General features: G+C 35.0%; 2 protein-coding genes across 7 annotated transcripts in view; one reads left to right on the top strand and one right to left on the bottom strand.

Moving 5' to 3' along the window:
- Anks1b (ankyrin repeat and sterile alpha motif domain containing 1B) overlaps positions 1–13,849 on the top strand; it is a 1,098,518-nt gene that overhangs the window by 334,185 nt on the left and 750,484 nt on the right. The gene's annotated exons all lie outside the window — the stretch shown is intronic.
- Garin6 (golgi associated RAB2 interactor family member 6) lies at positions 4,030–4,656 on the bottom strand. The gene has a single exon (XM_076853430.1). It carries the CDS (start codon positions 4,654–4,656, stop codon positions 4,030–4,032), a length of 627 nt encoding a protein of 208 aa, XP_076709545.1.

Genomic DNA, 13,849 nt, shown 5'->3' with positions numbered 1-13,849 from the left:
AGTTACATTTATCACAAAATTATTCCCAGTTCATAGCATTTTTTGGTTTTAATTTTTATATGTGTATGCAAGTATGTTGTGTAGTTTATAAAGCTATCTATAATTCATTAAACTTCTCAGAACTATTTTTTGATTAATTCATCTCATCTAGAATTTTTTTTATTAGTTGTTCAAAACATTACAAAGCTCTTGACATATCATATTTTATACATTTGATTCAAATGGGTTAAGAACTCCCATTTTTACATCTAGAATTTCTTTAAGATAAATTCCAAATATGGTTCTGTACTGATTTTTTCCTATTGATATCTAGTTTTCTCATCACTTTCCATTGAATAACAATGCACATTCTTATCATTATATTTCATCTTTTACATTTTGACTTTACCTCTGAAATCTCATTTATTACTTTCCTAGAATATAAATAACATGATTCACTGTTGATATTTGTGTTATTACATTAAAACTATTAGGTGACAAAATTGCTTGCTTTTTAAAATTTGTAGTTTACAACCACTATGTCACATTTAAAAAGTATCCTCATTAGGATTTTGTTACTATAGTAAATCTCCAAATTTACTTGAGATGTAGTATTTTTTAAAAAAACTAGACTTAATCTAACAAACCAGAAGTAGTAGTATTCTTTTACTAATGTTCTTTTCACTTTAAATTTTTAAGACTTTATGTGTATATGTGAATATTATTATCTATGGGCTTACTTTTAGCCTATCTATGACATGTATATATGTATATATTTTAATTATAAAACTATATCAAAGAATTTATAGTTTTGTAATTGAAATACACACACCTATATGCAACTTGTATCATCTTCAAACTTGGTTTTTTGTTTATAGCATTTTCTGGGTATCTGATCCATTCACTTATGAATACTAATTTAAAAATATTTTTCTTTTATTTATCCTGAACTTACTTAAAGAATCTAATACTATTTCATTAAAAGAAGTAAAAGGATATGTTGTTTCAGAATTTTAAGGAAACTTTGTGACATAATAAGATCTGGTGGTAATAGCCATTAGGATTTATAATCAGAAACAAAATGAGACAATATTTGCTATAGGAAATATGAAATTTAAAGATATTGAGTCAGAAAAATAGTATTGAAGAGTTTGAAAAGAGGGCTGGGGTTGTGGCTCAGTGGTACAGTGCTCACCTAGCATGTGAGACTCTGGGTTCAATCCTTAGCGCCACATAAATAAATAAAATATTTTAAAAAAAGAATTAGAAAATAAATTCAAAATGGCCTTTGCTATTAATAACCAGTGCACTGATTAAAATTACAGTGATTGTCCAGGCACTATAAGGTGGTTAATAGTTTTTGAATACAAAGATATTTGGTCCCTACCTAAAGACAGCTTGCAATAGTTGCTTTTGAAATATTGTAGGGAATCATCAGCATCAAATGAAATGTATTGAAATCAAAGTACATACCACATGAAACAATTTTTATTAAAAGATATGAAAGTTTTTTTTTAAAAGTTTTAAATTTAAAATTATTTGCCCCAAATAATTTATTTTATGGTTAGATATAATTTCTCAATAATATAACCTTGGAATTTGCAAAACTAAAACATACAACCTATAAAATGTTTTCATATTTGATAGCCACTTTTTTTTCACATATCAAGCATTTTTGGAGGTCAATACAAATAATTGATCTGTGTGCACTGTTTATTTAGGGCTCAAAGAAAAAACATTTCTTTATAGTCCACTTCAGGAAGCTTCAAGATCGGTACCATTAATATGGTGCTGTGTAAATTTTGATGTACCCAGATTTGAAGGTTTGGGAAAAATTATATTTTACATTAATTAATTTAATAGATTCCAGAGAACTTGTATTAAATATCTTTTATATTCAAAGCATAGTGAACATGAGTATTATGAAAATCATACAATCTTAATTGGGGTCTACATTACCTATACATCTGTTCCTAGATGTATCAGTTTTAGAATCATAATATTTACTTGAAAAATTAGAATATTGATCTACTTTCCAGTATTTGTCTAGATTTCGAATTGATCTTATATTCAAGTTTGATTTTTTTGTTTCACCTAAACATAGAATGAACAGTCTAAAAGATGGGCACTTTAGAGTTTATGCTCATGAATATATTATATGGCCTTTTATCCTTTCATTGAGGCTAGGCTGAAATTGCTACAACAATTCCTTTCAAATTCGTGAAAATTTAGATTCTGAATACCTTTTGGGAATAAAAATTCTTAAAAAATACTAAGACTTACTGTACATAGAAGTTTTATAAAATAATTTCAAAGCAGTTCAATAAGATTTAATTTGGACAAAAATTAGAAGTGAAATAAATGAAACCCTTTTTAGAAAATATTATTAAACTCAAATTTGTTTCACAACATTCCTGACCATGATAATTGCTACTCTTTACACAGTGCCTACTATGTACTACATATTTTCCATGTATTTGTGCCTACAATGAACTGGATATTTCCCATGTATTATTTCTAATTTACCAGCCTAAACATTTAAAGGAGGACACATAATATACTCAATCACAGTTAATGAGTGCCGATGCTACGGTTCACACCTGGACTTAAAAACCTTTACTATCAGGCTGCTTTCCTGGATTCATTTACATTTTCTTGCTTCTTATTGATTGCTTTTGTTAATGATTAAAAACTGCATTTTTAAAATTTTAGGATTCTCTTTGGCTATAAGGGAAGATCATATTTTTGAGAGCAACCATCAACATTTTCTTTTTGTTTTCTATTCATTTAATAATAGATATCAAGTTAAGGCGCAGTTAAAGACAGATGAGAACTTGCTCTTAAATTGCCATTAGTTTTACTGCTACTCTTCTTGTTTTATAGAGCAAATGTCGTTAGAGCAGAGAATTTGAGTTGATGGATTATATTATGATGAATGATACAGCTTTCTTCCACAATCTTAGATGATGCCCACCTCTGTATCCTGTATAGAGCAGATCTTTAAGGTTCTTTACTAAAGAGAGTAATCCTGCTGGTTGGAGAATCCCCCTGGCTTCCATCCTGTTCACTCATGCAGCCTTCACTCTGCAAGGGTGAGATGAGATACTGAACTTTTCCTGATGTTTCAACAGGCTTGTCAGAAATTTCTACTCCTACTATCACCATTCTCATGCTGCCCTCTGGAGAGAGGCCAGCACCTCTTGCTGATGAACTTGGAGTTACCCTTTAAGGACAAGAATGTACTTGCAGCTTGAACTGTCACAATATTTAGACATGCTGGAAAGCACTCACTTTGCCATGTAGGCTGTGCTTCCTCCTGAATCTGAAATCTCCTCTTTCCAGTGCCGTTTCTGCCCTGAGCCTGCAGTCTTGGTATCAGCCACATTCACAGCACCTATGGTGCTTATTCTCAACACTACTCCTTTTCCCTTTATCAGGAGTGTGTGAACTTTTGAATGTAGTATATGTTGGATGCATGTTGGAGTCATTCCTCACTAGAATAATCAAAATAGGTGAGATCAGATATTTCATGTGAAGATTCCTTTTGCTAACTTGTTCTTTATCCCCCCTCCAGAGAACTTCATGACTTGTGCCTAGGGGGAGAAAAAATAAGTAAAGAAAGTGACACCAGCAAGGTCACCTGTCTCTTCCTGTAACTAAACAAGAAGAAATTGTTGCACATATGACATGTTTGTGTAAGTGATAGCAGCAGGGAGACATTATGTCCCACAATATATCAACTTATCTAGGTTGGAGTAGGATGTTTTCAATAACAGATTAGATGGTCAGGATGCTGTGGGATGCAATGAAACACTGGATATGAAATTAAAGAGTTGCTGACAACTAAGGGATCTTTAAAATTCAGTTATGGGGAATAATTTGGAGAAGCACTAGGAACCTCCCTAGTGTGCCCTAGCTTCCAAATGAAGGATCATGTGGCCTTGAGCTCTTCCAAAAGTGGTGCATTTCCCAGTTGAATCTAATTTCTAAGAGCTGTACAGGACCTTTAGTTGCTTTCCCCAAAGTGTCCTTGCCCATCTTTTGGTTTCTTTAAAGACTTAGCTCTGGGCTCTTGTCCTCTTCCTCAAACACAGGTATGTCTGATTTATCCCCAGTTGGAATGACTTGAGTACGGCTGTAAGCCTCCACTTGTGGTCTCAGGATGTAAACAAGATATTCCCAGTGAGCAAAAAGATCTCTTGTATCTGAAGGAGGACACAGCTGCAGGTAAAAAGCACGGCCAGTAGCAAGCCTCAGGTGGAGCTGTTGTTTGTGGCTGTTATGGATGGTTATCTTTACAAACTTCAAGGGAAGCAGCCTGGTTAGTTCTAAGGTCTGTGTGGACTTTTTAGCTCTTTCTTGAGTGGCAAGGCCACAAGGGGCATAGTCTTTACAGATAGCAGCTGGCCGGGCCAGAAGCATGACATCAGGTAGTGTGAGGCAAGGGCTGGTGCGAACAACACCCATAGTCACCATCCGGGCATGGTTGTGCACATCAATCAATTCTCCTCTTTTACCGATCTGGATAAAGTCACTCTCAAACATTGGTGCATACCTGAAAATAGCATACTCCCCTTTGTACAGTTGTTGCTGTAGTTTCCCCATGGAGGTATTAAACATGCCCATTGCAGGACTGTTTTGGGCTGTGTAATATGGTAACATAATCTGATCTTTCATGGCTATCTTATCAAGCAAGTTTCTAACGACTGTTCCACACATTCAACAACACACTTACACAGCGTCCTGTTTCACTGGCCTCTCTGGCTGATGGGCAAGTAGTTGTCTTCTGCAGGTTTTTTGTTCCTGGGCCACTGAGGACCCCCTGAGACGTTGATCAGTGACTGTTACAGAGATAGTCAGGCCCCTCAGTCCAGATGGTGCCTGTCTTAGTGCATGAACATGTGGCCACACACTGATGTTGGGCCCTTGTGAATGTCAGGGCATTCAGATTTGGGTGCTTACTTGGAAGGGACCTCTTTAATTCCATAACTTCAACTACCAGTTATAATCTTCTTCAGAGAAGTGTCTCCTCTGCCTAAACTAACCCTGTGGGACCACTTTTACCCCCCTGCCCATTGTGACCTGTCCTTATCACACACAGCTTTGTCTCTGTCACCCAGTGGCCCCTCCCCCAGGGCAGGGACATGTTGTCTCCACTCCACCTTACTTACTCACCCTGCCAGCTTGCCATAACTCAGTAGGCCATCCCCTCTCACCAAGAGACCTGTGTAGGGGTCTTAATATACATTGGCAAATTGCTTTCAAAAAACAAGTGTAGCAAAATTTCTGTTACGTATAAGAGTTTAAAATATACTCTAGGGTCGGGACTGTAGCTCAATGGTAGAGTGCTTTTGCATGAGGCCTTGGGTTTGATCCCCAGCACTGAAAAAAAAAACAAACAAAAAACAAAAAAACCCAGTAAATAAACAAATACAACAATATATATATATATATATATATATATATATATATATATATATATATATATATTCTACATACTCTTTTTCTAGCACTTCTAATTGTAGATATTTAGTTTAAACACAATTGTACAAGTTGGTAGACAGGTTAGTACAGGATGGATGAATATACACAAAATTAATATATAAAGATTAATATATTAGGGGATTGGTTAAATAAATTATGGAGCATTCTATCAAAGACTATTCTGGACCATAAAAATTATTATGTAGTTCCCAATTTATTGACCTAAAAAGATATTCCTAACATTTTTTTCTTAAAGGAAAAAGCAAACAAACAATATTTCAAACTATTAACATAAATGTGATTCAATTTATATAAAATCATTTGCATGTGTATTTAGATATAGAATTACGTTCAATGAAGTGTTTATCAATTGAATAATATAATTTTAATTCTTTATGCTTTTTTAAAAAATATTTTTTTCAGTTGTTGATGTACCTTTATTTTATTCATTTATTTATATGTGGTGCTGAGAATAGACTCCAGTGCCTCACACATGTGAGGCCAGTGCTCTACCACTGAGCCACAACCCCAGGCCTATGCCTTCTATTTTTATTAGAAAATTATTATTTCTATTACCAAGAAAAATAAAGCTGAACAATAATAATAATAATGTCAAGATACTATTTAAATAACAGAGCTCTGGGAATTGTGTAATTCAACATATAATCTTATTATGTTGCTGAATTTATCCTTCCTAAAAATTTTAGAAGAACCAGTGTTTCAAATGTGGAAATGATAAATGTTAGTTCAGTAAGCTGGGTAATCAGTGGGGACAGTGCTTAAAACTATTTTATTGATATTATAAGTTAAACTATTCAAACAGTATTCAGTTAATAATGAACATGGCTATTGTATACAGAATAATCTCCCCTACCCCCAGGATGTCCATCCACATTCTAACCTTTACAGCCTGTGAATATATTATTTACATGGGTAAGGGAACTTGTAGATGTGATTAAGTTAGGCTTCTTGAGATGGGACAATTATCTGTATTACTTATAATATTATATATAGTTTGGATCTAAAATATCCCCCCAAAGTCCAGTTGTTAAAGAGTTGGTCCCCAGTCTGTGACAATCTTGGAAGGCAGTGAAACATATAAGAGGAGTCTAGCTGGATGAAGTTAGGTCATTGGAGGTGTGCCCTTGAAGGGGATATGGGGACCCTGGCCTATTCCTCTCTCTCCTTTTGCTTCCTGGCTGCCATGAAATGAGAAACTTTCTTCACTATACGTTCCTGCCATTACGTGCTACCTTACTAGAGTTTCAAAAGCAATGGGGCCAAGTGACCATGTACTGAAACCTCTGAAACTGTAGGCCAAAATAAACATTTCTTCATTATTAGTTGATTCATTCAAGTATTTTTTTATAGATAGAAATCTGACTAACATACTATGCTAGTTCTACCATTATATTTTAGGAACAAATAATTTTTATTCTGGTTTCACAGATGCATACATGAAGAATTTTGCCTTGAAGTAGATTATACCCCGAGTTTCATCCATAACAGATTTTTATGAGAAGACTTGGAATTTTTGAGCTGATGAGATTTTGAATTTAAGTTGATATTGTGCAATGGTTTGAGACTTAACAGGAATGCTGAGATATGAGTTAAATGTATTTTACATGTAGATGTTGGTGAATATTTAGGATTCAGAGGATGCATTGTGATAAATAAGATAATGCTCCTCCATATCCATATCCTTATTCTAATCCCCAGAACCTACGACTATATTGCCTCATGTGGCAAAAGGGACCTTTCATATATAATTAAGGATTGTGAGATGGGATGATTATTCTGAATTACTCAGGTGGGCCAAGTATGATCACAAGAGTTCTTATAATAGGGAAGGTAATATGATGAAAAAAGCAGAGAGAGATCTGAGCATGTGACACTAGTAGCTCCAAAGATGAAGAAAGGGCCTATGAGCCAAGGAATGCTGGGGGTCTCTTGATAATGGAAAAGGCAGGAAACAATTTTTTTGCCCCTGAGTGTTCTGAAGTAACCAGCTCTGCTGATACCTTAACTTTAAGGTATATAACATTCCTTTTAGGCTTCTGACCCCAATAACTGTCAGAAAAAAAAAAAAATGTTGTTTTAAGCTACTAAGTTTGTGGCAATTTGTGGCAGTGCCTATAGGAAAATAATATAATGACTATGGAAATTAGATCAGAAGACATTTCATCTATCATCTACTTATTTGGGGAACAGATGCCTGTTATCTATATTTGGGCAGAAGGCAGGAAATACAGGTATAGAGAAACACATTTTAACTTTCCTACCAAGCATTTATGTAATCCAGGTTTTTATGATTTTATACAGTCATTTTAATAACTTTTAAAATAACAATTAAAATTTTGCCATTATAAAGTCCACATGTTGCACCATTTTAGGAAAGTATTGGTATAATTATATTAACAATTATGAAAACAATAATAATGTTAAAAATGAAATTAGCATTTATTGAGTGCCTACCACATGCCAGATATTTTAGTCAGCTTTCTTGTCACTGTGACCCAAAGACCTGACAAGAACAACTTAGAAGAAGGAGAGTTTATTTTTGCTCATGGTTTCAGAGTTCTCAGTCCATGGTTGGGCTGACTCCATAGCTCTGGGCCCAAGGTGAGGCAGAGCATGATGGCATAAAGATGTGGCAGAGGAAAGTAGCCCAGGATATGCCAACCAATAAACAAAGAGAGAGCTCTGCTCACTAGGAATAAAATATAAATCCAAAAGGTATAACCCAGTGATCTGCTTCATCCAGCCACACCCTACCTTCTCACAGTTACTTCCAAGTTAATCCATATCAGAGGATGAATCCACTGATGAGGTTGTGGCTCTTATATTCTAATCATTTCACATCTGAATGTTTTTGCATTGTCTCATGCATGAACTTTTGGGGGCCACCATGCATCTGAACCATAATACCAAGTACAGTAAAAACTACTTTACATTCCTTATCTTATATTTCACGATAATCCAATGACAAATTTTCACTTTAACATTTGAAAATTGAATTTCAAGTGGTTAAAGAACAAGTTCAAGTTTGTATAGCTATTGTATTTGGTCCAAAACCCACATGAATACTTTATATGAAATTAAAAAGGTCTTAAACAGTGCACATTTTTTCAAGCAGAAAGAAACCTGTATATGATTTTTCTATTCAGTAGTTTTCACTGTAACATTTCAATGTTAAAAAGAGGATATCAAAAATTGTTAATGTCATTCTTGTGTTGAGTATACTCAATTGATTCATCATTTTACATTATGCTTCCAGAGTGAGTAGATTTCTCAATATTTTTATTATTTAGAGTCTATATTTTAAAAATTGATGGTTTGATAAGATTCATAATTTATTTAGAATCCCTCCTGTCTTCCCTATTATTTTATTCATTATCCATTTGCTGCATAAACATTATTATTGACTATCTGCTGCATGCAAGGTATATAGTATTAAGAAGTTTGGACATCCCTCATCCCTCATATTATTTAAAATTTTTTCTAAGTACTGTATGTAAGTAATACTATTTATTACCTATATAATCTTGAGCAGTAACTCAGTTTCTCCTTCCTCCTTTTTAAAATGTGGAGCATAGTTCTTATTTATCCACTGGATTGTATGATAGTATTACAATAAAAATACTAGTTTCTGTATAAATTTCTTACTATACAAATACTAATTTGTCTTTTTCTGTTTTGTCTGTGGCCTCTAGAGACATCACCTTCTTAATGTGTAGAATTGTCAGGTTGAAGAAGAATATAAACCAACCTTATATAAGTGCTTTGAAAGTTGTCTAATATTAATTTGTATGTTTTTTGAAAATCTGGCAGTATATACGGTACTCTAGAAGTTAATAGTGATTAGTTCTAAAGCTTAGGATTTATGAGAGGCCTCACTTTCCTTTGTCATATACTTATAACTGGTTTGAATTGTTTTCAACAAGCAGATCTAATTTTTCATAAATATTTTATATTTTGTGAAAAAACATTATGACTTGTAAAAGTCACAATGATTAATTATGGCATTTTAAGTGTACAGTTTAATAGTGATACCTATATTCACATTGTTTTATAAACCACCTCCAGAACTTTCTCATCTTTCAAAACTGAAATTCTGTGCCCATTAAACAACTCTCCATTTATTCCTCCTGCCAGCCTTTGGAAACCACCATTCTACTTCTTGTTTCTATTAATTTGTCCACTCCAGTTTCCTCAAATAATCATGCAACATTTGTCTCTTTGTTACTGGCTCATTTTATTTAGCTGATGTTTTCAAGTTTCATCTATGGTGTACAGCATTATTTTGGTATGTATATACCCTATTTTGCTTATCCTCTCATCTATTGATAGAAATTTAGGTTGCTGTCACCTTTTGTTGTAGAAAAAATGCTGAATATGGATATATGTCATGGTTTAGATATTAGGTGTCCCCAAAAAGTTCATGTGAGAGACAATGCAAGAAGGTTTAGAAGTGAATCGATTGGGTTATGAGAGCCCAAACTCAATCAGTGAAGTAATCTCCTGATAGGAATTAATTGAGTGGTAACTGTAGCTGTGGGTGGAGGAAGTGGGTCCCTGGGGGCATGCTCTTGAGGTTTACATTTTGTCCTTGTTGAGCTGAGCTCCTTTTCTGCTTCCTGAAACCCCGTTCCCAGCTGCTTTCCTCTACCACACTCTTTTACCATGATGTTCTGCCTCGTCCCTGAGGAATGGAGTTGGCTGTCTATGGATGGAGACCTCTAAAACCATGAGCCCCCCAATAAACTTTTATTCCTTAAAATTGTACTTGTCAGGTCCTTTGGTTACAATGGTGAAAAGCTAACTAAAATAGAAATTGGTATCAGAAGTGGGGTTGTTGTTGTGACTAATGTGACCATATGGCAGACCTGTGACCGACCAGCGGAACAGGCCCAGCGGCCTGCCGGCAGGGTAGATATGTCACCCCAATTGGAGTAGGGGAAGAGCAGAGCCGCTTCCTACACCCGGAACAGGCCAAGCGACCCGCTGGCGTGGTAGACACGTCACCCCAGTTGGAGTAAGGGCAGAGCAGAGCCGCCACCCGCGCCTGCAAGGTCGGCAGACCTGCGACCCAACCTACATTAGTTACGTGCCAGTAACTTATTCTTAAAAACCCTTAATAAATCTTTCCTGCATGAATGGTCTGTAGCAGAGGCCAGCAAGCCCTCTCTGTAAAGGTGGTAAATATTTTAGGTTTTGAGTGCCATATGATCTCTGTTGCAATTACTCATTTCATCAAGGCCAATTTGGAAAGCAGTATGGAGATTCCTGGGAAAGCTGGGAATGGAACCACCATTTGACCCAGCTATTGCCCTTCTTAGACTATTCCCTGAAGACCTTAAAAGAGCGTACTACAGGGATACTGCCACATCGATGTTCATAGCAGCACAATTCACAATAGCTAGACTGTGGAACCAACCCAGATGCCCTTCAATAGATGTATGTAATGTACTATATCAGATCTACATGGTAAAGAAATTGGTTAATTTATTTATTTTAATTAGGTATATATGACAGCAGAATGCATTTTGATTCATTGTACAAAATTGCAACACAACTTTTCATTTCTCTAGTTGTACGTGATGTAGCGTCATACCATGTGAGCAGTCATACATGTACCTAGGGTAATGATGTCCATCTCATTCCACCATCTTTCCTGCCCCCATTCCCCCTCCCCTACTTTCCTCCCCTCTCCTTTGCCCAAAGTTCCTCTATTTTTCCCATGCTCCCCTCCATTATGGATCAGCACTCACTTATCAGAGAAAACATTTGGCCTTTGTTTTTTTGGAATTGGTGTACTTCACTTAGCATGATATTCTCCAACCCATTCATTTACCTGCAAATGCCATAATTTTATCCTCTTTTAATGCTGAGTAATATTCCATTGTGTGTGTATATGTGTGTGTATGTGTGTGTGTATACACATCTCACAGTTTGTTTATCTATCATCTATTGAAGTGCATCTAGGTTGGTTCCACAGTTTAGCTATTGTGAATTGAGCTGCTGTAAATATTGATGTGGCTGCATTACTATAGTATGCTGATTTGGTTGGAATGTAAATTAGCACATATTGTGGAAAACTGTAGGGAAGTTCCTTAGGGGGAAAAAAAGAGAAACAAAAATAGAATTTCTGTATGATCTAGCATTCCACTCCCAGGTATTTACTCCAAATATTTGAAATCAGTATGTCAAAGAGATGCCTATAGTCCCATGTGCATAGAAGTCCCATTCACGATAGGCAAGTTATATAAATGACCTAAGTGTTCCTCAACTGATGAATGAATAAAATGTGCACACACACACTGGAATACCATTTATCCTTTAAAAAAAGAAATTCTGTCATTTGTGAAAACTTGGATTAAACTGGACAGCATTGTGTGGAGTGAAGTAAGCTAGGCACAGAGAGAAAGATAACTGCATATTCTTACATGAGGAATCCAGAACAACTGAACTCAGAAAAGGGAGTAGAATGGTAGTTAACAGAGTGCAGGGAGTGAAAGAATGGGCAGATGATGGTCAGCGGGTACCAGATCTTAAACAGGAGGAGTATTTTTGAAATCTATTGTATTAGCATGTTAAATATAATTAAGAGTATTATACATTTCAGAACTGCTAATAGTAAATTCCAAATCTTCTGACCACAAAAAAATGTTAAGTATTTGAGGTGATGAGCATGTCCCTAACTTGAATTACTTATTCCACATCATATTCAAAAACCATAATATTACTTAGTACACCATAAATACATGTAATTATAAATTGTTAATTAATAAAGCAAAAGTTTTTTTAATATTTATTTTTTTTAGTTGAACACAATACCTTTATTTTGTTTATTTATTTTTATGTGGTGCTGAGGTGAGCGCTCTACCCCTGAGCCACAACCCTAGCCCTAAAGCGAAAGTTTAATAAAAAAAATAAAAACAACAACAACAATATCAAAAAAGAAAATGTTTTATACAAAAATATGGAAACTTAGGAAAAAAGGAAAATTCAGTGAACCAGGGGGAAAAAAAAGTCTTTCCACCTGTAACAAGACTCCAGAGTACCAGTTCTAACTCCTTCCCCTAAAAGGATAATTTTACACAGATCTTTTAAGGATTAAACACATTTATTAGAAACTAAAACTAGATTAGGATTGTTATAGAAGCACTTTGAAGTCTTAACAATTAATTTCTAAATGAGATGTACACCCTCTGTGGTATAGGTTATAGGTACTTCTTCCAAATGTTAGTGAGCAGTTAGTTGGTACAGAACTATTAATTTTACAGTCTTTTAGAGTCAACTCAAATGCCATTTCTTTCATAGCATCTGATTTAGTCCTCCCTAACCATAAACAATCTTCTTCCTCTTAAATTTCAAGGAGTTTGTTTTAACATCTGTGGCTTTCTCCTTTCAATTGTAGCTATTTATGAATTTATTTTATTCATTCTTTTACATATTAGCTTCTTATATCTGGCAAATGCTTATGATCTTCAGAATATTCTGCTTTGTGTCTTGTGTACAGGCTGTTTGTTCTGAAAAAGAAAGTAGTGTCTATTATCTTTTTATACCCTTTTGATGATAGTACATAGAAGAGAGAAACAACCATAAAGAAATGAAAGTTATCACCCACCTTATTCTCTTCTTTACTTCTGCTATGTTTAGGTGTCTTGAGAGGATAATTCACACTTCCATGTGACCCTGCAATCCACCAGAGCACAGGCCCCATTCCTGATAAATCTCTTCCCTTGTATTCCTGCTCCTTACCAAACTTCAGCTTCTCCCGATGGTTTTCCATTAATTCTGGCTGTTACAGTCAACCCTTGTGGCCTTATAGGTAGGAGCTTAACCTCTTAGGAAAGTGGGAAAATTGCTTCTGACTGAGTTTAAAGTGAGGAGTTGTGGGTGGTCATGAAGGGGATGGGATTCAGCTTTTGGAGAGAATAGGTAGAGAGGGAAAGGAAAGAACAGGTGTGTAGTAATCAAAGGGATGGAAAAAGAAAAAGATAAAATGAAAAGAAAGAATGTGGCTGCATTTGGAATGCTCAGCCACAAGTGATATATTGATTTTTTAAAACATGTAGTGATGATGGGAATACAAGGAGGGAACAAGCAATGTGTCATTGTCACCTGAATGTGGAGAAGAAATTACAGAATGTTATCTACCTTTGATATGCCATTTTTCATTGCAGTAAGTGGACAGCTGGCTACATAATATCCATTGAAAATGTATTATTTTAGGGATTGATTGCTTTATGATAATTAAGTTTTATAAGTTACTCTTAGTTTGTTTTGTACTTAAGCAACATATATTTTTATACATTAAATTTGAGTGTTCATGACCTTGACTATACACTGACCATAACGTAGCCAATTCATGGCCTTGGCT

Source organism: Callospermophilus lateralis, chromosome 4, assembly GCF_048772815.1.
Source record: "Callospermophilus lateralis isolate mCalLat2 chromosome 4, mCalLat2.hap1, whole genome shotgun sequence".
Classification (NCBI taxonomy): Eukaryota; Metazoa; Chordata; class Mammalia; order Rodentia; family Sciuridae; genus Callospermophilus; species Callospermophilus lateralis.
Note: the sequence above shows the minus strand (reverse complement) of the source record. Positions and strands in the feature narration are given on the sequence as shown.